General features: G+C 36.4%; 1 protein-coding gene across 6 annotated transcripts; it reads left to right on the top strand.

Annotated features, from left to right (window-relative positions):
- The first annotated feature begins 1,521 nt into the window (after positions 1 to 1,521).
- slf2 (SMC5-SMC6 complex localization factor 2) lies at positions 1,522 to 25,069 on the top strand. Of its 6 annotated transcripts, none has more exons than XM_048204226.1 (22): positions 1,522 to 1,670; positions 2,243 to 2,287; positions 3,530 to 3,616; positions 8,356 to 8,759; positions 9,652 to 9,882; positions 10,001 to 10,034; positions 10,147 to 11,135; positions 11,266 to 11,345; positions 13,652 to 13,762; positions 14,003 to 14,170; positions 16,049 to 16,151; positions 16,826 to 16,913; positions 16,997 to 17,138; positions 17,292 to 17,391; positions 17,511 to 17,687; positions 17,956 to 18,050; positions 18,179 to 18,266; positions 18,903 to 19,010; positions 19,130 to 19,207; positions 22,048 to 22,134; positions 22,230 to 22,298; positions 23,959 to 25,069. In XM_048204226.1, exons 3-22 carry the CDS (start codon positions 3,580 to 3,582, stop codon positions 24,481 to 24,483), a joined length of 3,714 nt encoding a protein of 1,237 aa, XP_048060183.1. In that variant the 5' UTR covers positions 1,522 to 1,670; positions 2,243 to 2,287; positions 3,530 to 3,579; the 3' UTR covers positions 24,484 to 25,069. The 6 variants fall into 6 exon arrangements, with proteins under 6 accessions (XP_048060183.1, XP_048060186.1, XP_048060188.1 ...); XM_048204229.1 differs by having other exon boundaries at positions 1,574 to 1,670; positions 3,530 to 3,717; positions 8,676 to 8,759; XM_048204227.1 differs by lacking the exon at positions 1,522 to 1,670 and adding an exon at positions 1,698 to 1,931.
- The last annotated feature ends 296 nt before the right edge of the window (positions 25,070 to 25,365 follow it).

The following is a 25,365-nucleotide window of genomic DNA, read 5'->3' on the forward strand; positions in this document are numbered from 1 at the left end:
TGGGAAAAAAAAGGATATTCAAGCAAAATAAGAAAAATTTGGACCTCTTCATCTTGTTCAAAAGTTTTCACCCCCGGCTCTTAAAGGATTAGTTCACTTTCACCTTCATGTCATCCAAGATGTCCATGTCTTTCTTTCTTTAGTCGAAAAGAAATGAAGGTTTTTGATGAAAACATTCCAGGATTTTTCTCCATATAGTGGACTTCAATGGACCCCAAACAGTTGAAGGTCAAAATTACAGATTCATTGCAGCATCAAAGCGTTCTACATGATCCCAGATGAGAAATAAGTGTCTTATCTAGAGAAACCATAGCTCATTTTCTAAAAAGAATTTTTTTTTTATACATTTTAACCATAAATGCTCATCTTGAACTAGCTCTTTTCTTCTTCTTCTCTATTAGAATTCCGGCAGTGTAGACACTGCTAAGTGTATTACTGCCCTCCACAGGTCAAAGTTTGTACTAAATTGTCATATACAATATGCTTGTGCAAGTATATAACAATTAGTACAAACTTTGACCAAGAAGAGAGCTAGTTCAAGATGAGCATTTATTGTTAAAACTTATATAATTATTATTATTATTATTATTTATTTGTTTTTTTTAGAAAATGAGCGATGGTTTCTCTAGATAAGACCCTTATTCCTCGTCTGGGATCATGTAGAACGCTTTGAAGCTGCACTGAAACTGTAATTTTGACCTTCAACCATTTGGGGTCCATTGAAGAGAGACATGAACATCTTGGATGACATGGGGGTGAGTAAATTATCAGGAAATTTTTATTTGAAAGTGAACTAATCCTTTAATGCATCGTGTTTCCTTCTGAAGCATCAGTGAATGTTTGAACCTTTTTAATAGTTGTGTTTGAGTCCCTCAGTTGTCCTCAGTGTGAATGAATCTCAAAATCATTCAGTCACTGCTGGAAAGGGTTCAAATATGCAAATGATGGTGGAAAACCGAAGAATTTTTGGGACCTGGAGATTTTTTCTGAAGAACAGAGCTCAGTTTAACTGCCCAGAACAAACAAGGGACTCATGAACAACCATCACAAAAAAAAGAAAAAAAAAAAGATTCATGGATCATCCAGTTAACCACACACAGTATTAAGAATCAATGTTTCATAAACTTTTGAACTGGGTCATTTGAATAAATTCAGCTACTTTTTGTCTTATGGATTATATGTAAACATCTTTTATGTAAAATGTCTTACTCAGGACAGTACTAAAAAAAATTACATGCATTTTGTATGATCTCTCTTATTTTGTTAAAATTTTGCACATTTTCACAGATTCTGCAAATGGTTCACATACTTTTTCTTGCAACTGTATATATTAAATCACTTCCAGTGGTATTTTGGGACATATTTATGACTAAATGTTTTTATTTTTTCATATAGGCCTATGACAAATATATATATATATATTAAAATAAAATCATTTTTTGCTGCTGAAATAAAGCTATCGTTACTCTCTGCTGCTCTGTGGACGTCTTTTTTTTGGCGCTCGATCTTAACGCCCTCTAGTGGCCGTTTCCGTGAACTACGTCATCCATCGCTCCTCCTACCAACAGAATGGCGGCTCCCGACGATCACAACAGCGCTTTCATCATGGTCTTGGAGTGTATCAAATAAACTTCAACAATGGCTGTTACGCCTCGTAAACCATTTATGTTGTAAGGTTTTTACAATACATTTTATTCTTTTTCATAACTGAACTGCGTTGTGTGGTAAAGTCAGCGCCACTCACGGGGTTTGACAGCTAGTATATTCTGGTTTACTAGTGTACTTGTAAAATTGACATTGTATACGTAACATTTTGTTAGATTTATTCAACTAAACGCTGTTTTGTAAAGTGTTTTATCGGATAATGGTTTTTGTTCGCCTGTGTGTTCGGTAAAGCGTCGAGCTTTAAGAGCATCTAACGTTAATGGCAGGTAAGTTAGCGTCTTCCAACTGACGGTTTCCTTTCGGTGAAATTGTTTGTTTATGGTTTTGTCATAAAAAACAAACAAAAAAAACACTTAGGTAAAAACAACCGAGGTCGATGACTTGAAGTGACGCTAAACTGTTACTTTAATTTCTCAAGACTAGCATATTATGCTCTGTTCCCGCCCATATTACACATTTCAGTTACAAAGTGCAAATATTGAAAGTAAACACAAGTGAGAGGGGTGCGCTGAAAGTATTATCTTTTTTCCTCCAGGACCAGCGGCTAAAGTTTCCTTCTTTGTTTTTCTTTTTGCAGACACACGCCCACCTGACCTGACAAAACTGGAAGCATGTAGCACAGGTCTGTTAAATGTAAACTCTTTCATCTTTTACTGTAGAGATGCGATGCACTGTGGTGTAATGGCACATAATTGAGCTATCTAAACCAGGGGTTTAGACAGCACTGCACATTTTGTATATCTCCCTCATCTAACACACCTGATTCAACTTATCAGTTCATTAAAAAATTAGGACCACTATTCAAGAAAAACATTAGTGTCTTAACTTTTAAGACTAGTCCAAGTGGTTTATGCAACCGGCCCTAGATCTTGCAGACTCTATTAATTCACCCCAAAATGAAAATTCTGTCATTTATTACTTGCCTTAATGCCGTTCCACACCTGTAAGACCTTCGTTCATCTTCAGAACACAAATGAAGATATTTTAGTTGAAATCCGATGGCTCAGTGAGGCCTTCATAGCCAGCAATGACATTTCCTCTCTCAAGATCTATAAAGGTACTAAAAACATATCTAAATCAGTTCATGTGAGTACAGTGGTTCATTATTAATATTATAAAGTGACAAGGATATTTTTGGAGCGTCAAAAAAAAACAAAATAAGGACTTATAAAGTGATGGCCGATTTCAAAACAATGCTTCAGGAAGCTTCGGATCATAAATGAATCAGTGTATCGAAGCGGAGCGCTAAAGTCACGTGATTTCAGCCGTTGGCAGTTTGACACGCGATCTGAATCATGATATGCTGATTCATAACGCTCTGATGCTTCCTAAAGCAGTGTTTTGAAATTGGCCATCACTAAATAAGTCGTTATTTTGTTTTTTTTTTGCCGCACCAAAAATATTCTCGTCGCTTTATAATATTAATATTGAACCACTGTACTCACATGAACTGATTTAAATATGTTTTTAGTATCTTTATGGATCTTGAGAGAGGAAATGTCATTGCTCCCTATGAAGGCCTCACTGAGCCATCGGATTTCAACCAAAATATCTTAATTTGTGTTCCGAAGATGAACGAAGGTCTTACGGGTGTGGAACGGCATGAGGGTGAGTAATAAATGACAGAATTTTCATTTTTGGGTGAACTAACCCTTTAAGACACAGTCTTAATATAGTGACTAAGTTTATGCAAATGGCCCCTGAAGTGGGTGTGTCAGATAAGGTAGACATACAAAATGTGCAGTGCTTAGAGTCCTCCAAGACAGGTTTGAAAACCCCTGGTCTAAACAAATGATAGTTTTTGCATGCACACATATAAGTTCCCTTGTTTTAACACTTGATACATGCATCTCACTTTGTACAGATCATTCAGAAGACTTTTAAAGACACCTGTCTGTGTTTCATCTTTATAAAATGTCAAGTTTCCTCAAGCAGCATATGTCCTCTATGGGTGAGATATATATCACAAGTGTTCAGGGATGCTTGGTGTGTTGGGCTGCTGCTGATCTGCGTTGTTGGTCTGCTTGTGGGCTTACTGTTGTGGCTACAATGGTGATGTTGTATTGATTGGCTTGCTGATTTTTTTTCCACTTATTTTGTAGTCATAACCCTGGAATACACTACACAAATATTTGATCTGATTTGAATTCCTACAATAGATTTTCTTACATCCAAGGTGAATTTTCTCATAATATACATTGCAGCATCACCTCTTTTCTCACTTTGTCTGAAATGGTTTGATCAAGGATATGGGGTGCGTTCTTCGTACCTCGCTAAATACATCTGAGATGATTTGACAGATGCTAGATCTTCTAATCGTGATAACTGAACTCTGATTAATTTGGTTCTTCAAACGAATTTATGGAATGGATTAAAATATCAGGATTAAGTTGTCCGAGATTACTTCGCGTTCTTGTGTTCCTTGAAAAGTATTGATATTCGAAACCACGATCAGCAATGCATCGATTGGCTGGCGGCAAGACAGCAATGTAATGACATATAATTAGAAAAGACACCTGACAAAAAACTTGATGAATTTCTGGACCTTTATAATGAAACAGCCAAGCGAACAAAATGACATTATGACATAAATGTTAGAATAGATAAATGAAATGTGCACTGTTTTATTTATTTATTTATTTTACATGATTTTACATCAATTATTTAGATTCACAAGCATTACAGTCGTACATTTTTGTTTCAATGTTGTAATTCGCAATTCATTTAAAGGTGCTAAAGAGGATGTTTTGTTTTATACATTTTTGCAATATTACTTGAAACTGTCTTTACTAACTGATAAAAGACTATTTATTAGGTGCACTGAAAGGAATAATATTAATATACATCATCTGTGCACGAGGTAGGGCCTTAAAAACATCAGCCAATCTGATGATCGCGTAAGCGATTGGCTCTCTGGCTTGTCAATCACTGCCATTACGTTCCTTGTGAAAGACGTGTGCGGATTGGCCCTCTGGCTTGTCAATCACTGCCATGACGTTCCTTGTGCGAGACTTGCGCGGCTGCGCGCTCCAGTAACTTTCCACACTCCACAGGCACCGCATGCAATGTTTTTGTCAGGAGACAGGAGTTACCTGTGGTGAGTCCGACATAATGAATCCACTAACACGACACAGCGAATGCCGGTGGTAAACACTCGTGTTCCGATACTCGTGCACGAGTTTTGGGAGGCGTTCCCTCGAAATGAGTTGTGAAGAAGGGAGGTTGTTCTTACGCATGCGCTCATTTAAAAAACTCACTAACAGTCTTTGGTTTCTCAGTCAACGAAAAGATCCTCTTTAGCACCTTTAATTTTATCTTTGAAGCAGATTTGTTACATGACAGCATTAATTAAGGTTTTAATTAAAAATGAATTAAAGTCAAGATCAAGTTATCTGCATCTCCTGCGCTGCATCAAGCCACTCCCATAATAGTTGTCACGGCTCAGAATAACTATACAAGCATGTGTGTAAGACTCCAATACAATTGTAAAGCAATTATTCCATCACGAATAAATCTTTCAATGAGTAAAACTGGCTGTCTATAGTGTTATAGACTACACAACATTTATAATATTATTTTCAAATTAATTTGTAAATTATTATCATTTTAAATTATTGTCCCTGAATAAGTAGAGTACATCTGAAATAAAGTAGCAGTGGCTGGGACAGATTTTAAGTATCAATTCCACTTAAAAAGATGCAATCTAATCCTGTTTACATGAAATAAGCTTGCTCACAAGCAGGTTTAAGCTTACGGACCTGTTGCTATGACAGCAAATCTAGGATGAGCGTCAAAGAACCGAACAACCCAAGATCATGCCAAATCGTCATCAATCAAATCCAGCTAACTGAGTTAGCGACGTACGAAGAACGGGCCCCAGGTCTCTTTATACCTACTCTAGCATAACCAGACCTTCAGACTCACAGCAGAAAGTCTGGACTCCATCACAGCTTTCATTGGCCGGGGACCGCTCAAGAGTGTGTCTCACCGATATGTAAAGCAACCGATCACAGTTCGTTTTGCTCCGCACCATGTTTAGGGGTGTGAAAATGTAAAGTCCTGTAGAATTCAACCAATCAGATGATGATGAAAACTCCTGAAGTGTTTCCCATTTTGTGTTCCTAATGCTGCCTTCACTTGCTCTCAGAATTATCGTAAATACGAGTTTCCTAGGTCCCTAAAAATTGCAGATGAATGCCCTCCAATTTTGAATGGGATGAGCTTGCAGTGCTTCCCACAGGTTTGAAACATACTTGCAGTGGTAGCCGGGTGAAAAATCCTCCTATTACCCACGGCACAAAAATGGTCTACTACATGTGACAAACAAATAATGTGTGATTTTTAACAGTATTTTTATTTATTGAAATTAAGTTTAATTACATAGCATACTATTACATTTAATTACATACTAATATTATGCATTATTATGCATTGTAAATGATGCAAAATTGCATCATTTAAATGGTTCTCCTTTTCCTATGTTCTCCTTGCTGTCATATAGTGTCTCTCTCAGTGAATGGGACACAGATTTTACTAGTAAAATTTATAAAATGAATAATGTATGTGTCAAATAATGTTCTTAGTCTTTTCTTCCTGTGGGGGAGACTACAATAATTTACTATGAATTAAATGGAAATCAAATTAAATAGAATTTATTGTGTAACCAAAATACCAATAATGCCCAAAAGAAAAAGAAAAAACTTTTAATTACTTTGACTTTTGACTACTTGACTTTTAATTATAAACAACCCCGAAATACACCGGGACTCTTATTTTGAAATGTCTGTACTATTGCAGGCTGATCCTTCAGATTCTTACAACCGTATAAAAAATTTTATATAAAGGCCATGAAATAAACATTGTAATAATTCATCAACTTGAGTTCATTAGCAATCGCTCGGCATAATTCTGCGCTTTTCACTGATTGAGAATCACTTTGAAGCAGTCTGAACATAGAGTCTGAAGCGCTGTTGCGCGAGCTTGTAGAACACGCAACAGCGCCGCCTTGTGACTTTGCAAAATGCAGCACCCGTGGGAATGTTAGCGGGAGCAAACAGTTCTGACGCACACATAACGAGCAGGTACAAAACGACTAGCTATTCGATCGCGGATGGTTTCTTTATCTTGCGCGGATATAAAAGTATAAGAGGATAAAAATAATAAAAGCAAAAATGTGTCTCCATATATACTTGGGCGGCCGTTATTATACGTGGGCGGCCCGCCCAAGTAAAGTCTATGTGTGGGAAGCACTGGCTCGTAATCACAACTTCAAAAGTGGGAATTATCAAATTTCCGATAGCACGTGAAGGCAGCATTATGAATCAGATGTTCAGCCAAAGGTCTGTGGGTGTGACATCTGAGGCAAAGACTACTCAAAAAAACCCTCCTTTTTAAAAATCAGTCAGATGGCCAGTCTGGTCCAATTGGTCAGATGGCCCAGTCTGTTGTTTTTGTTGAAATTTTAAAAATGTGATTCTTGAGCGCTGTTGAGCGGATTTGTAAACACTTCTGATTGGCAATTGTGTTCACGTGTTCACCAGATATGTCTGTGATTGGCTACAATGATCAACGCTTCAAAAACATGTTGTAAAAAGACATCAATGACACTCTTTACTGAGCGCTTATACAGATACACATGGGAGTGTTTAAAAGCAGGCGTCTATCAGCAGACCGGTCCGCTGATAGACGCCTGCTTTTAAACGCTCCCGCTTTCAAGATGCTTTCAAACGCTCCCGTATGTTGATCATTGTAGCCAATCACATGGCCAATCAGAGGTGTTTATGAATCCCCTCAACAGCGCTCAAAGCATCACATTTTAAAAATTTCAGTATCGGCTTGGTATTGAAGTTGGTACTTTTGACAACACTAATATGAATTGTGATTACCCCGATTAGCTGATTACCTTGAATCAATATCGCAAGCACGAATTGAGCAGGACGTTTCTAAGTGGTAGACAGTGTTCGGGGGCATCCAGTGAAGATCAAATGCTGGCATTATTTTTCATTTTTCATACAAACCTATGTAGGTTGGAGCAGGAAGTAAGGCTGGAATTACTGACGACTCGTTCTTTTGTTTGGGAGACAATAACACATTTGATGAGCACTTTAATCTTTGAAAAACTGCAGACCTTTTACATTCACAAATGGCTGTATTACACACATAATGAAAGGTAATGTCAAAAAGGCATAATAGGGGCACTTAAAAACACTAGACATCATAAACTTTCAGACTTTGTAATCGGGCGTCATACACTGACGGAACGAAGGGCAATCACACTCACACTGAAACCTTGCTAGGAGACGTATGTGACAAATGAAAACAAAATATGTTCTTAAATCGTCTGAAAATATTAAACATGTTTGATATCAACTCCAACTAACCAAAATCTGCAGACTGACTTTGTCTACTTTGACTTTCGGCAACTAGCACCGACTCCACCAGACTGCAAATCAGGAAAAAAATTTGTAGAAAAGGTTATGTAGTGTATTCCAGCCAACTGTCATGATGATAATGCTCTTTAATATTTGCTTGTCAGTGTGATTTGTGCCAGCTAACAGTCTTAATAAACATGCTTTAATATCTAATACAGGTTTGTGAGGTGATTCAGCTTCCCTGGTGAGATGAGGGGGTTGCTTTTGCACTTTTTTTAATGAATGTCTGACAGTGCTTTTTTTTTTTTTTTTTAAATAGTGAAAGAAATAATTCCACTTGGTATACCACGACACAACAGTTTAGATGCCACGTCTCGTCCTGTGTCAAGTAGTCCATGTCTTGAGTCTTCTGAGAAGACTCCAAAACTCTTGAGTTCAGTGCCTAAATGCATCCCACCCACCAAAAACCCTGAGCTGGAGCAGAGGGACAAATCCACTTCAGCCGCACTCAAAGCCTCCAACAAGAGAACAGAACTGCATAGTTTTCAGAATTGCAAAGTTGTTATGAAAAAACTACAGCCAAACCATGGCAACCTTTACCTCAGTAAAAATGGCTCTCTTAATCCTACGGTTAAAAAGGACAATCTGCGAAGGAACAGTTCTTACAACAGAGACAGAGAAATTTCTTTTGCTCTCAGTAAGGAGCTGAATGAAAACTTGAGGGTAAATGCAACCATTAATTTCTTCTTAATGCATTTTAAAGTTATCTAACAATATTCTAATGCTGGGATTCCTAAAATTTTTTGTCAGCTGAACACTTTTGACCTAATTGGGTCTTCTGACAAATTTGACAAGTTTTATTCTACACAATAGTAAGATATAGCTATTTTAGAGCTGAGCATTAAAAAAATTACCAAAACTTTTTTTGTCATGGCAATTGTATTAATTTCCATCACTTTCACATCCTGGAAAACCCAATAGTGTTAAAAAAAAAAAAAAAAAAAAAGTAAAAGAAATAATCAATTGAAGTACCTCCAGTTGATATTTAAATAATTTAACAACATATTTGCATGTTCATGGTTCTCTGTACTATTGAATACTCTTTTGGATTATATATATGGAAATATATGGGGATGGACTTATATGGGGTGGAAATATTATTAATATAAGAATTTTAAAATTGGGTTTTCCAGGATGTAAAAGTCATGGAAATTAAAAAATCCTAAAAGTCATGGCTTTTTTTTTTTTTTTTTTTGCAGTGATTTTTTTTTTTCCATTTCAGCTCAGATCTAAAATATTTTTATTGGCTATTTATCTTGCTATTGTGTAGAATAAAACTTGTTATTGTGATGTCCAATTTGTGAGCATATTGTTCTTTAAGACAATTATTTTCAGTGAATGTCAAAATGGCTCTCAAATCAATCTGAATGATTTATTAGAGCATCTGTCATGAATCAGAATAATGTCTTTTCTAGTCATCACAATTGACTGGAAAGGTCAATGTACTGAAAAATGGATTTGGTTATTATAGTCATAATTGTTATAGCTTGTGGTTGGTGTCTACTTACTGGATTCTAACTTCATGACCATTAATGCTCTGATGTTCTGTGTTGAGGTTGGAGGAGGTTTGTTTCAGTCAGCTGTGAAGGATCGGAGATATACACTTCCTCAGTCATCTAACTGCAGGCGTAATCCTGAGAGCCATAATTCCTACTCATTCCAGCATAGACCCAAAACCTCAGTTAACACTTTGGAGCGAATCATCCACCATCCTGATCAGAAAAAAGATATACTGGAGAAGAGAGACCACAAAACCTCCCACTGTAGCAACATGTCCTTACAGAAGGTACAGTTCAAGCTCTTCATTTGCATTGAAAAATGTTATATAATGATGTGTCACCTTTGTCGGAGAGTCTAGTGCATGTTAAACATGTTTTCCCCTGTTTTCATTGGTTGCGTTACAGGAATTAAGCAGCTCTCACCAAAAGACTAGTCCAGGTAAGGATTATTACACTTTGTTGTATTACTGATACTGGCCAGCTGTTTATTTGATAACTTTTTAAACTAAACTGGTTCACTTTCTATGTCAATTACCCCTTTTTGCCAACAGAGGGCAGGCTGTCCTTATCTGCAAAGAGAAAAAGGGACAGTAGTACAGACAGTGAGAAGGAAATGAAACGGACTTGTGTTGATTTCCAACCCACCCCCAGCTCTTCCATTATAAACTCTCCTTTAAAGTACATCAAACGTGCTTTTGTAAATTCCAGCAATGAGTCTGTGATAACTATAAAAGATAAACAGTCCCCTACAAAGGTTCCTTCGTCATCAAACACCAACAACAAACCGACACCTTCATCTTCCCTCCCCAGGCAGCTGTTTAAACCATGTAAGGACTCAAACACGGGGAGCGACAAACCTCACTCATTTCAACTTACTAAATCACCCACATCTGCAGAGCCTAAAGATGCTATGGTGGCACGTGCCAACAAAAATCCCAAAGCTCCACCCAGCCAGCCGCATTTGCGCAAAGTCTCTCCAAAGTCAAGCACGACGTTCGATAATATCGACACCCTCTTTACTCCAGACTACTGCTTATCATTGCCCAAAACTCATAACAAAAAAACAAATGGTGAGAGAGAAGCTTGTATAGTCTCCGCACACACAACCTCCTCATCCAGCCATAAGGAGAGTGTTAACATTCGCTCATCCCCCCATCAGACTGATCTAAGATCACCCAGCTTTGCGGAGCAAGCCAGTTCATGTAAGATGGAACTGGATGAAAGAACACCATTGAAAGTGGAGCAGTCACGCAGCCCCAAGGCTATCATGCCTGGCCCAGCTGCGTCGGTGAAAGTAGAAGGATCAAGAGAACCGAAGTGCTGCCCCCAGTGGAAAGATCCCTTAGATATTGAGCTGGGAGACGACTCAGGTGATGAGCTGAGAGAAGGCTGCGCTATCAGCCTGAGCAGCAGTAGCAGTAGTCATGAAGATGAGCAGCTGCCATCCCTAAGGGACATCCTGGATTGGAGTGTCCGTGTGCCGGTAACTCCTGAAAAAGATGCTTTCTCAGAGCCCAACACACCAGTCCCAAAAGCAGCAGTAAGTCTAAGAATATTCAGAAAAACACATCATGATTTCATGTGTCATTAATCAAACCTTGACATGCCTGATCTTCTTTTTGCAAGCACGAACGCCAAATTTTCTATTTTTTCTTCTCCATCTGTATTAGCCCGAGGCAGTGAAAACCAAAGCCGTTAGTTATAGAAATACACTGGAGCAGATGCTGCAAGAGAAGGAACAATATCAGAGGTTGGTTTGAAAACCTGATTTGAGACAGTGTGTCTCATTTTGTGCTTGGATTGCTGTAGTGCTTTGGATATCAGTGATTGAGAGGTCAAACTATCAATGTTTAAAACACAACTGTTATTGGTGTTTAATAAGGCAAGTATTGATTTGAACCCTTTCATGCATGAATTATTAAATCACAAAGTAATTTTTTTGTTGTTTGTTTTTACTTTTAAACAATTGAAAAATCATGCCAATAACTTTTTCCCCAATGTATTTTATTTTGAGGGAGTTAGTACACTGTAGTGGACACCGTGCATCAAAGGTATAAAAAGTGATTCAATAGAATTCATGCTTGGTCTGAAAAAAAGGCCATGTTTTTAAAACATTTACTAAGAGCAGATGTATGAATACAAATAAGAAGACTTCAGATGCAAAAGCCTCTTAGTCGTCTCTCATGTCATTCCAAACCCAAAGACTTACATTCATCTTCAGATCACAAATGAAGATAATTTAGTGAAGCTCTATTGAAAGTTCCTTCCACCAAAAATCTGATGCTTCAAAAGGTTCATAAAGACATTGTAAAAGAAATCCATATCAATCGAGGAGTTTAATAAAAATCTTCTGAAGAGACATGGTCGCTTTATATGATGAACAGATTTAATTTCGGCCTTCATTCACACACAAACATTGATCAGCACACTGAGGCCCTGTTTACACCTGGTATTAAGATGCATTTTGCTATCGGATTGCTATTAAGATGCTATCGGATCATAAGTAGACGAGGCAGACATACCCTGCTATCATCTGGAGTTTTAATCCGTCTCTTTTGACCACTTCTGTCCTGATTTCATCGAGGGGAGGGCCTATAGGTGGGTAAATATGGATCTTTTCAGATCTTTCAAAATAATGGATGAAATAAGTTTGCACAATTTACAAACAAATGCAAAAGGAGATGACAGAAAAACATACGGAGCAGCAGCTTTCGTTTCTCCTCTGATAGCCACAAGACCACGCCGAACGCTGTGAGGGCATGTTAGAAATCAGGAATGGTGAGAGAACATTGTGCTTGGTACATTTTTTTTGTCTTCAAACCAAACTTGGATTTTCAGCCTACAAAGTTTAAATCCCATCTGGCTAGCGCGCTTCCCATGATGTTTATGCGTTAGGTCTGTAGGCAGACTTTTGTGGTTGTTTGAACACATTTGACCACATGAACATTTACACTATAAAAGCAATCCGGTCGAATGCATTTTCCACTACCTCTGGAAGTCGTCGAAAGTAGACAAGCTCAAAACGTTTTAGACCCTGTTTACACCTGTATTTAACGTCGCCACTTGTGATCGCATTGACGAAAATGCTTCTTAATACCAGGTGTAAACAGGGCCTTACATAGAGCACATCAAATATGGTAAACGGAAGCTCTACTTACACAAGAACAAACCTCATGTAAGCAGGTTTACCAAATTTAATGTGCTCTTTGTATGTGTTGGTTTAAACAACTCTATGTGGATTTCTTTTACAAACTCTATAATCTTTTTGAAGCGTCAAAGTTTTGGGAGTCGATTTTTAATGGAGGGACAGATATCTCAGGTTTTGTTAAAAATATCTTCATTTGTGTTCTGAAGATGAATAAAAGTCTTATGGGTTTGGAACGACATGAGGGTGAGTAAATGATGACAGAATTTTTGTTTTTGACTTGTTTTTGATCTTAACGTGCTTACATTGCTTGTATTTATTTAGAATTAGGGACTTTTCAAAACTTGTAAGTCTAAGTATTAAACTTCCATAACTCTGGACTACAGACATGAATTATACTTTAAATCAACTATGCAGTCATCAAACGTATGATTTTTGTCTGGTTGACCATAAGACTGCAGACAAATCTTATTAGTTTGCATTAAAGGAGATACTCAAATATTATCTAGGGCCCATACTGTCATAGAGACTTGGGCTCTTTTGACTTTGAACAGTATAAGTAAATGACCAGACAAAACTCTCCAGTGACTGAGACAATATTAGAACCGAAACTAGACCCACTAGTAATGTGCTGAAAACTACCCAAAAATACCAGTCACAACATTTGTTTTCCTCTTAAAATGTAAAATAGTAGTCCTAATTCACTCATTTTTCTAAGTACTCTTGCTGTATTGATGTCAGGCATTCTGGGTGTGTAAAATTGACAGATGATTTTTATTCACAGCCTCACAGACCTGTAATTATGCCATGACAAAATTTGTCAAGACGAAGCAGACTGCATTTAGCCTACAGTCTCACCCTAATAAATGTATAATTACTTGACTTACTTTGTTTTTTATTTTAATTCACAGGTCAAAAGAGTTGGAGAGACAGTTACTTGAGTCATGTGAAGAGGATCTGCTAAATTTAGATGAGGATGAGAACAGGGAAAGTAAAGAGGAAGACATCTCACTTGAGCAAAGGTATTTTGTTAATGGCTGGCTTCATTCACAACATTTGTTTGTTTTTCAAATCCAGTGTTAAGTATTTTCTTTGAATCTTTTTTTGACGTTTTAGAATAGATTAAGGCAGTTCATTTAAAGGAATTAGTTTGGAATTTAAATATATTTACATTAATATAGTTTGAATATATATGCTATTTGGTGCTATGTAGAATATTGTATTTATCATTAATCTGTGAATAATTTTTGTTTAATATTTAGGGAATTTTTGCAAAGGTTCTTGGTCGCTTCATGTGCCATCAGGGACATCCACCCAGGAGAGGAAGTATTCATACCTGCTAAGTTTGGTCGACTCTTCAACCACCAGACGCTGGACCTGAGGAAGATTAGCGTGACTCCGCACAACAGATCACAACAAATCCTCCTTCAGTAAGACTGGCAATAATGTGACACTCTGTACCCAAACACAAGTCATATCCAGTTTTCTCTTGCTTGTATGATACCATTTAAAAAGGTGTTAAAAAATGTCAAAACGTGCCCAGACCTGCCAACATGTACGCATTTTGGGTACCAGGTACGCATTTTGACCTCAAAGTACGCTGGTACAATTTGTCACTCTATACTACGCAAAAACCCGGTGAGTCCTCTGTGCACGCGTAGTGCTCAAATCCAGCAAAAGAAAGAGTTTGACCAATCATATCGCTGGGTTCATTTCCCCAAATAGCAAGCGGGGATGATTGACAAATGCGTACGGCCTATCAATAAAAAGAGACTGCAAATCGACAGCAACACAAAATCCCGCGCAATTCTCCTTCCACTCCTGCAGTCTCAGTGACTGAATTCTCAGGTGAGGACAGTACAGCAGTCACGGTACTTCTGACTCCTTGAGGTAAACGGGTATAACATGCTCAAGTAATGTTGAACAACAAATCTAAATAAAATTGAAATCGCTATATGGCTTAGTGATTATGAAAGTGCTGTGATGTGTGACTGACTGACAAGCGCGAGTCTGGAGAAACAGGCGTTTATTTATTTATTCTCTTGATACGTATAGCCTACATGTGTTGCGTTATTGTGTTAATACTAACTAAAGTGCCTAATTATGTTACATAGCCTACTTATTTTGTAAGAAAACTAGCACATTAGTTACTTATGCATTTAAAAGCACCGTTGTCTCAGTGCTGCGCGAGCTCTCTCTCATACACACAAACGCGCGCGAGCACAGAGAGGGAAGATCATTGTAAAATGAAAATTGACATGCTTGGTTTAAAATTTGTTCTTGCTTGAGTTATTTTTTTGTCAGAAAACATTTTTAATTATCCACCCGTGTTTTTAAGTTTCGGTAAATGACGGACTCTTTAGTTAACACAACCCCTCGTTATATAACTAACTTCTTGATATTCTTGAATACTCGATTCGTTTTGCACTTATGGGTACTGTCTATTCACTGTTAACTGTTTTCTATAAATATGCTGTATTTGAACAAGACAAACATTCGCTGATTAAAGGTTAGCCAATACAAACATGTTACAATTAGATACCTTTTTTTCTGTGGGATTTAGTATATCCAATATTATTCCAATATCCAAATATTTTAGCATATTTGGATATTGGAATAATAAATTAAGTATTTTAAATGAATCACATATAAACTCAATGTTTACTCTTTTCTAAGGGTTTCTTAATTTTAGACTAGTTTTCATTACAAAACCTGTGTAAAAGACTCAACTGTCAGGTTAGTTGTATGTAAATATAACCTACTTGAAATTGCAAACAAAATTTTTTAGTCCATATTAAATATGTGAATGTGATTCACTTGTGAGTCAGTTTGCACACATTATGCAATGCAATATTAATCATGAATAAAAAAAATGCTTTTGAGCAGGTGTAGTGAAAATATAAAATAACAGTCAAAATTAGATTAACGAAGATGGGTGTGTGTTTGTGCTTTGTGTATTGTATTCTCAAAAATGTAAAAAAATATATGACCCCCCCCCAAAAAAAAAAAAAAAAACCCGTGTCCTATCCCGTCACACTGGTACTCGAAAAATTTTTCCAAGGTTGGCAGGTCTGCGTGCCATTTTTTTGAAATGCCGAAAATTAGTGAATTGATTTATTCCTTCCTGTGAGATATTATTTTAGTAATAGAAGAGATCTGTCTGTAATTTGCCATTGTTACTAATCAGATTTGTGTTCACTTTTCAAAGAATGTGAATTTGTTATTGATATTCATGTGAAAAAGGAATGAAATAAAACACAGGCTTATGTGCTGCTTGCTATATGAATGTTTTGATTCTTTTTCTATAGGGCCCGTACTGAACATGTGTTGTCCCTGATCAGTGCTGGCTTGTTGAGGAAAGCCTATTTTTCTTTCCCTTGTCAGCCTGAGGTTACATGCTGGCTTTTCCAGGTAAAATCATCCTCTTTCCTCATATTTTCTGTCTTACAAAACACTGTATGCTTTTTCAATAACATCTGGAAGTATGTATAGTGGCCCCAAAAAACTTAAACTACACTTAAAAATATATGAATGCTACTCAATATTTTGTAATCTAATGCAATGCTCTTTTTGGGGACACTATGTTTTGTCTCATGCATATTGTGTTAATGTATTTGACCTGTTTTTGATCTGTTGATTAGTTGTTGTTTTTTAGCTGTATTGGGTAATATATTTATTTTTAGCTTTCATTTTGTATTGTTAAATGAATTTATTGCACTTTTAGGGCACACTGTTCCCATGATATACATCTGACTTAAGTTATAAAATGTACCTTGTTTAATGTTTTGTTCATGCTTGCTTATATTCTCTCATGGGAAACCTGCATAACCTCAGGACATTTACGTTTAAACCTGTCAAAACCTATACATTACGGTCAGGTTAATTTCCTGAGAGCTTATGCTTGTAGCACTCCAACATGCATGCAACTTTGCAGACTCAACTTGTATGTTACAAAAGATAAAATCAGTTAAATTTATTCAATATAATTTTCACAAGTAATAACAACAGTCACTTTAACAGGCAATTATCTGCTGGAAATGTTTGTACAGTTTTATGTACAGCTAATAACAATAACGCTTTTTCAGTTGATGTCCGTTCACCCAAACCCCATCGTTTCCTCACTGCTCATGCAGTCCCTGCAAACCATCGCTCTGTCTGCTGCTCAACACATTGGTATGCTCAAAATACCTCATAATGGACAAATGTGCTCTTCCTGTCCAACTGATAAAGAACTAAAATTGACCGTTGTGTTGTAGTTGAACACCAGAGCCGACGTTTTAAAGTGTGGGAACCCTCTATACGGGACATCACTCTGGTTTTCCTGAACATGGGGGCGTCGTTCATCAGTCTCTTCCCCCTGGAGGCCCTGCAACCCCCTTTTACTGAGGGTGACCTTTTGTGAGTTTTTTTTTTTTTTTTACCTTTCTATCTTAAGCATTATAACTTTTGTAGTACTATTATGTTTTGGCCTTTCAAATATTAGACATAAGCCATGATTATAGCAACAGCTTCATAATAATGCATTTTTCATGCATTTGTATGTTTTGGCAGAGAGGCCTTTCAGCCGGAAGAAACCAGCCAAGACAGAGTGATATCTGACATGAAAGACAGTGGCACTTTACCAACGCATAATTTAGAGAGTGTTCTCAAGGTAAGCTTAATATTTGAGGAAATGTTTTATCATGTATAAGTTGTTTGTTTAATGCTAAATTAGCTTTAAATGTAATAAGTTATTTTCTTTGTGCCTGTGTTTTTATTTTATTCGTTTAGTACCTCTCTCTGTGTACTGCGCTGTGTCCGAGAGCGTACACTGACGAGGAGCTGCTGTTGCTTCTGGCGTTAGTGTGTAGAATTGGACTGGAGACTCATTTTCAGCTGCTACCAACTGGAAACTTCAGCCTCCTGCTCCAGAATCTGCTCAGAAACATCACAAACTGGGATGTGCAGGTCAGAAACAGTCCGTTTAATATTCACCATAGTTCTCCTAAAAATAAACATTCTGTCATTATTTACTCACCCTCATGCCATTCCAAACAATTGTCATTTTGGAGCCGGAAATTCATTGTCATTATATAATGATTAAAAAGTCAGTACGCTCTTCTTATGTGTTCCAAATATTAAAAGTTAAAACAGACGTTGACAGAATTTCAAAAGTGTCAGTTCATCTTTTTTCTCAAATCTAACACAGCTGTCTCTTTTTTTTTTATATGTGTAGATATCTAAAACTTGCCAGATCCTGACTGATTTGTCAGAAGATCATCACAACCTCAGGAGACTCGTTTATCTTCTGCCAGATAGCAGTCGTGGAAAGTGAGTGAAAATCTGTAATGCAAAATAAATATTTATTCTACTTTTAATGTAATCATAGAGATAAGTAGGTGAATGAACATTTACTGTATGAGCTTTCTGTATTTATTAATGTAATATTTCATCAACAGGCAATTAAAACGACACCTAAGTGTATCTATCATCTCAAAGCTTTTGAATCACACCTGCACTTACAAACCTTCAGGCACAGAGTTTAAGGTGAGAATAATCCTAAAACAGTTTAGCTCTATAGACCATTTGGGAGCGGATTTGTCACTTGCAGCTGTGCACGCATTGTGGTGGCAGAAAAACAATGGTAACAAGTGGAGGAAAATGGGCAAAATCCATGAAATAAGAGGAAAAAATGTCTTGTGCCTTTGGATTTCAGAATCACAATGCAAAAAATGATTAATTCATTTTTATAGAAAACTGTCGTCGAAGATGCACAACGTCGAAGCCACAGACTGGACTGATAAAACCTGCAATGATTAGTCTACTATTAAAGCATGAATATGATGTAAACAATAGATCCACATAATATTCACATGTGCAATTCATAGGGGACATAATTTATTAGCCCTACAGTTACAGCATGAAATATTTAAACTTGTAACATTTTACATAGATAAGATTTAAACCTATAACATTTTTATCTCACAATTCTGACTTTTTTTTTCTCACAATTGCGAGTTTATGTCTCCCAATTTGGACTTTATAACTCACAGTTGCGAGTTTATATTACGCAATTCTGAGGGGAAAAAAGGCAGAATTGTGGGATATAATTTTATATATATATATATATATTATATTTACTGGATGTAGATCATTTTTGATTCTGACATTATATTTTTCCAGCTATCTGAGCTGAAACCTTTCCTACCTCAAATGCGCCCCTCGTCCCTGCTGAAAGGCCTCAGGTCTGCAAGGAGAGAAGAGGATTGTGATGCTACTCTAGACCAACAAGTAAGCTGAAAGTTGTCTGAAGGCTGAGAGCTATTGGATCATTACTTTTTTAATATCCCAGAGTGATATAGTAAAACCACTTAGTTTAATAAGCTGATAAATGATCTTCTTTCATTCAGGCATATTACCTCTGCTACAGCCTTTTGACTTTGACAAATGAAGCCTCCAATTTTGAGTTTTTACCTTCAAACCAAAGAGTAAGTGTCTGTTTTTATAGCATTTTATAGTAAGGTAAACAATTCTCTATGTATCTTAATTTGCATTGTTGTGCCGCTTTTCTACATATGCTTTTTAATTTAACAGAATTAATAATAATGGGTTTGGAGATCAGATTATGATTTTTGTGCATCGATCTAGAAGAATCGTGATGCATCTGTGAATAGATTTCCCCACCAACCCTATTTTACAGTGCAGTCATAAAGGAGCAGTGTAAATGAATCAGTCACAGAAAGACCCTGTCAGTGGACACAGCCCTACTCTGTCTTCTGGTACCACTCTCACCCTCAGGGACCAATTATGAATATAACTTATTTTACTCTCTAAAGAAAAAGCAGTTTTGTGAATTGAAGTGAGGGGTGATTTTACTGACTAGAATGGTGATGTTGGGGGGGATTTGTTTCAGTATGTGTGAATGTATTAACTGCCTTTCTTTCCAGGTCTTTTTTTAATAGCATTTTTTCATTTTATCATGAATAAGATCAGTGTCATTCATTCATTTTCAGACTTTTGACAATAGTTAATAGTATATGTCAGTATTTTTGCATTTTCTTTTAAATGGATCAACTAGATGATTGATCTAGGATAGAGGAACCAACATTTCAAAACAGTCATTGTTGTTAATTATCGATAAACAAGTTGCAATTTATTTTACATTACGCACACTTGTGTGTACTTAAAGTGTACTTGCCTAAGAAAGTACTGGTAAAATAAGGTATCAACATATGATAAGGTTAGGTTTTGAGGAAGGTTCAGGATTAGTACATAGTTATTACTCAGTTATTGTAAGTACTATAATAAATACAGAGTATGTACAAATGGATCAGGACTGTAAAATAAAGTACTACCGATAAATGTTTAAAATACAGTAAAAATTGTTAAATGATATCAAGGTTGTATTTCAGTACATGAACACAAGGAATAATAATGCATAATAATTTTCACTTATAAATGCACTAATATTATTAAATGAGGTAGTCAGATGGTCATTATGGTCAAATAAACACAACAGGGTGAGCAGAACATGTCAGATCTTGTATCATCTTTAAAGCTATAGTTCACCCAAAAATGTCAATTCTGTCATCATTTACTCACTCTCAAGTTGTTCCAAATCTGTATGAATTCCTTTCTTCTGCTGAATACAGAAGAAGATATTTTAGAAGAATATGGGTAACCAAACAGTTGATGGACCCCATTGAGTTCCATAGTATGGAAAAAAATACTAAGGAAGTCAGTGGGGTTCATTAATCGTTTGGTTACCGACATTCTTAATAATATCTTCTTTTGTGTTCAGCAGAAGAAAGAAACTCATACAGGTTTGGAACAACTTGAGGGGGAGTAAATGATGACAGAATTTTCATTTTTGTGAACTATCCCAGTGCTTCCCACAGGTTTGAAATATACTTGCGGTGGTAGCCGGGTGAAAAATCCTCCTATTACCCACGGCACAAAAATGGTCTACTACATGTGACAAACAAATAATATGTGATTTTTAACAGTATTTTTATTTATTGAAATTAATTTGAATTACATAGCATATTATTACATTTATTTACATACTAATATTATGCATTGTAAATTATGCAAAATTACAGCAATTAAATGGTCATCCTTTTTCTATGTTCTCCTTGCTGTCATAAAGTGTCTCTCTCAGTGAATGGGACACAGATTTTACTAGTAAAATTTATATAATGAATAATATATGTGTCAAATAATGTTCTTAGTCTTTTCTTCCTGTGGGGGAGACTACAATAATTTACTATGAATTAAATGGAAATCAAATTAAATACAATTTATTGTGTAACCAAAATGCCCAAAAGAAAGACAAAAAACTTAGCGTGTGACTTTTAATCATAAACAAGCCCGAAATACACCGGAACTCTTATTTTGAAATGTCTGTACTATTGCAGGCTGATCCTTCAGATTTTTACAACCGTATAAAACATTTTATATAAAGGCCATTAAGTAGACTTTGTAATAATTCATCAACTTGAGTTCCTTAGCAATCGCTTGGCATAAATCTGCGCTTTTCATTGATTGAGAATCACTTTGAAGCAGTCTGAAGCGCTGTTGCGCGAGCTTGTAGAACACGCAACAGCGCCGCCTTGTGACTTTGCAAAATGCAGCACCCGTGGGAATTTTAGCGGGAGCAAACAGTTCTGACGCACACATAACGAGCAGGTACGAAACGCGGATGGTTTCATTATCTTGCGCGGATATAAAAGTATAAGATGATAAAAATAATAAAAGCAAAAATGTTTCTCCAAATATACTTAGGCGGCCGTTATTATAACTGGGCGGCCCGCCCAAGTAAAGTCTATGTGTGGGAAGCACTGTATCCCTATAAGAGGCTGACTGTCCATTATTTTAACTTATTACACAACTGATTACCAATATAGTGTATATATCCATTAAGTATTGATTTTATTTGAAACAGTCTGATTTTGTAAGATGAGATGGAGTGCTATGGGTGACATGGGACTGAAAGTGTAGGAAAGTGGTTGTCAGGGTTATTACACAAATGTCAGTATACAAAAATATTTGACTATAGGAGAGCCTTGTAATAACCAGCAATATTGTCACCACATACAAAGTTTTGACTCTTTAACTCAGCAATTCCTAATGGTGTTTTTGCTTCTGAAGTTTGAATCCAACTGCACAACAAGAGCTTACTACATCAGGGGTCTAATTTATTCTCTCAGTATTGTTTAAATGAAGTAAAGCTCATCTGACTGTGCCTTAGTCTTCCTCTTGTCTGTTTTGTTTTATATCACAAGTTTATTACTTAATTGGACTAACTTCAGCCCTCTTACACTGCCAGAATGATCTGCGGAGTCTTTCTTCTCAGCTGGAGAAGCACATTAAGTGTGACATAAGGGAGAGCGAGAAAATGCTGTACAGAAGCAAGGTGAAGTGCTGCTTTATTCTGTTCTCTGAGAATCCCTCATTCTGCTGATATCAAAGGGATTCAGATTTTTAGTGTTTTTGTCTTTTCTTCTGTAGGTGAAAGACTTTGTGGCAAGAATATACACCAAGTGGCAGGTGCTTCTCACACGAACAAGGCCTCAAGAGGTAATGTGAAAGAATAAAGTCAGCTGATGCAGATGAAAGCTGCTATTACTTTTAGCTGGTTGTGAAGGCCAAATTTTGCTTTAAAGTATTTTCACAATTCAAGCAGCAGGAGTCTTTTAAATTCATAATATACAGTCTATCTTCAGATAAAAAGAAAGCATTATGATTGAAAGCTCACAAATAGAGTCAGTCTGGAAGAATCAGTGACATTGTTTTAAGATTGAAGAATTTGTTGTGTCAATAGCTGTTTCCATTACCCTTCAACTTACACAAATTGAAATTATGAATTGTGAATACGCAGAATGGAAACACTATTTCAATTTCGCAAAACTCCCTTATATTGCAAAAAAGTTTTTACCCTCGCATGAGGTGGTTTTTCAGGCAATTCGACAAAGGAATATTTCGCAAAACTGCAATGGAAACAGTTTTTTCACAATCACAGGTCACCTGGCATACATAAAAGTTGATCATTCTTTAAAGATGGCGAGATATGTTTGGACAGATGATGAGACAGAGTTCTTTATTAAACTTATAAGACAAAAGAAATACTGGATTCTAAACAACAACAACAAAAAATGCCTCAATTTATCGAGACCTCGAAGCAGATAGGAGGGAGAAACACCCAGAAACACCTCATACATGACTGCTCCCAAGTATAAGGGGCTTTCCTTTGTCATCAATGCTTGGATAACACGCCTACATCTCCTTCAAGTAAAAATAGTGGCTGTGATATACTTCAACCTATTAACATCCGTTGACATGATTTTTGGGACGACATATTGAGAGAGGAAAAAATTACGTTTTAGTCCCATAACATCAATTAATAGAAACACTGTCATTTCGCAATAGTTTTTTATCGAAATTTAGAAAGTATCTCAAAAGTTTTGTGCAAATCTGTAATGGAAACCCAGGCAATTATTTTTTATTTTTTTATCAGTCATGCATTACCAAGAATAGTCCTGTCATTGATTCAGGCTTATGTTTTCCCTAAACCTGATCACTATATTTTTTCTATAACACAAAATGAGATTTTTTTTTGAAGAATGTCCTGGTTGCTCTTGAAGCTTGGAAAAAAAACTAGCAAAAGTATCATAAAAGTGGTCCATATGACTTTTGTACTCTTTTCTTACAATATGATAGCTTTATTTATTCATTGCATCTCGTCAATATATTTAGTGAAAATCAGACAAAGCTGTCTTGTGACTTCTGAAGACTTAGGGGCTGTTCACACAGAACGTGTTTTTGAATTCCACTGCTTTGCTTTGTTTGTATTTCTATCCAAACATGAGCTAGACATATATGTTTGACTGTTTTGTTGGCGACTGCATTCTAAAAATTCAGCATTCAAGTTAAAAAAAAAAAAAAGTTTTAAAAACATGCCTCTAAACTTTGCGCTTTTTTCATTCCTGTACTTTGCGTCTTGCTTTTTAAACACTAAAACACGCTCTGTGTGAATGGCCACTGAGAATATAGTTTTCATATGCACTACTTTTATCATATTGTTAATTGCATGGGGAAAAAAGCAGCCAGCATGTTCTACCAAATTTTCCCTTTTGTGTTCAATGGAAGAAAGTCATACAGGTTTGAATTGACAGTTGAGAGTGAGTAAATGACTGCATTTTCATTTTTGTGTGAATTATCCCTCTTGTGTAATTCACAGGGAAAGCTGTATGATTACTGGAAGCCCCCACCAGAGGATGAGTTGCCCAGCAGTCCACAGGACCAGTCCCGCATCAAAGCACAAGACACCTCAGAGAGTGCAGAAGAAACTCTGACCGCGGAGTGGAGCAGTGCAGAGTCAGACGAAGAAGCTGAGAGCAAAGAGGAAGAGGAGGGCTGTGAGGAGAAGATGGAACGAAGCAATGAAATTTGTGTGGAGGACATCAGTGATGTAGAGGAGAAAAGTGACGAGCCAAAGCAACAGCTGATGGAGATACGTGATGATGCAAAGTTGGAAGATATATCTGACGAAGAGCTGTTTGAAAGTCACGAAGACTTAGAGAATGAGGACGATGATGACGACGATCTCATGAAGAGAGAGGAGGAGCTTCTTAAAGATGAAGAGCCTCATGAAGAAGACAAAACGCACATACCTGTAGAAGAAAACACTGATGCATTAGAGGAGCTTGAGGACTTGTTAGAGAAAGATAAGGAGCTGTTAGAGATGAAAGAGGAAGGGATTTGAGAGGGGATGTATTTGGATTCGGAGGAGTCTGAGAAAGAAGAGTTGAAACTTTCTCAGGTCATTTTGAGAGAACTTTACACCACACCTTTGTTGCTATCCATTCATATGCACATTATGTAAGGATTTTTGCATTTATTAATAGTTATAAAGTGACACACACGAGATGCATGTAGATGTTTATATCTTTATAATATATGTTCTGCATTTACAGTTGTTTTTACAAGGTTCCTCCCTTTTAAGATATAAGATCTATTATTAAATGTTTAGCCTCTGTTTCTCTGAAAACAAGACCTTAAACATATTTTTATGTACATATATTTAATTTGTTAAAACTTAACATCTATTTGGTAAATGCACACTGATAGTTTCAGGATCTACTCTTTATGCTGCTGTTAAATCTATTCCATTTATTTTTTTATAGTTAGCCAAAAACCTAGGCTATCTTTATTCAGACAATGACTATAGCAGCAATAACAAGGGCTTAAATCACTGTCGACTTTTTCTCTAGGTTTCATGGATGTTTAAGCATCCCAATAGGTTTGAGTACCTAGTGGATATAGTGTATTTTTTATTATTATTTTGTTAATGTTAGCAATCCTGTCTTCCTAAAAAAAAGAAAAGAAAAAAAAAAAATCACAGTGATGTTTTTTCATAAGGATTAATTATTTAAAAATGCTGCATTTCTTAAAAAGATATAAAATCCTTTGGTTATTTTTTATGAAAATAAATACTTGTTCTGATAAAAAGGTCTCTGTGTCTCCATTCGCACTCAAGAAGACCAGCCTGGTCTTACAAATGTTTACATCATAATCTTGTACTGTTCATCTCCTCCAAATGGTGGTGGTAACGGAGCAACACGTGTGATTTTAAACAAAAAGACAT

Source organism: Megalobrama amblycephala, linkage group LG10, assembly GCF_018812025.1.
Source record: "Megalobrama amblycephala isolate DHTTF-2021 linkage group LG10, ASM1881202v1, whole genome shotgun sequence".
Lineage (NCBI taxonomy): Eukaryota > Metazoa > Chordata > Actinopteri > Cypriniformes > Xenocyprididae > Megalobrama > Megalobrama amblycephala.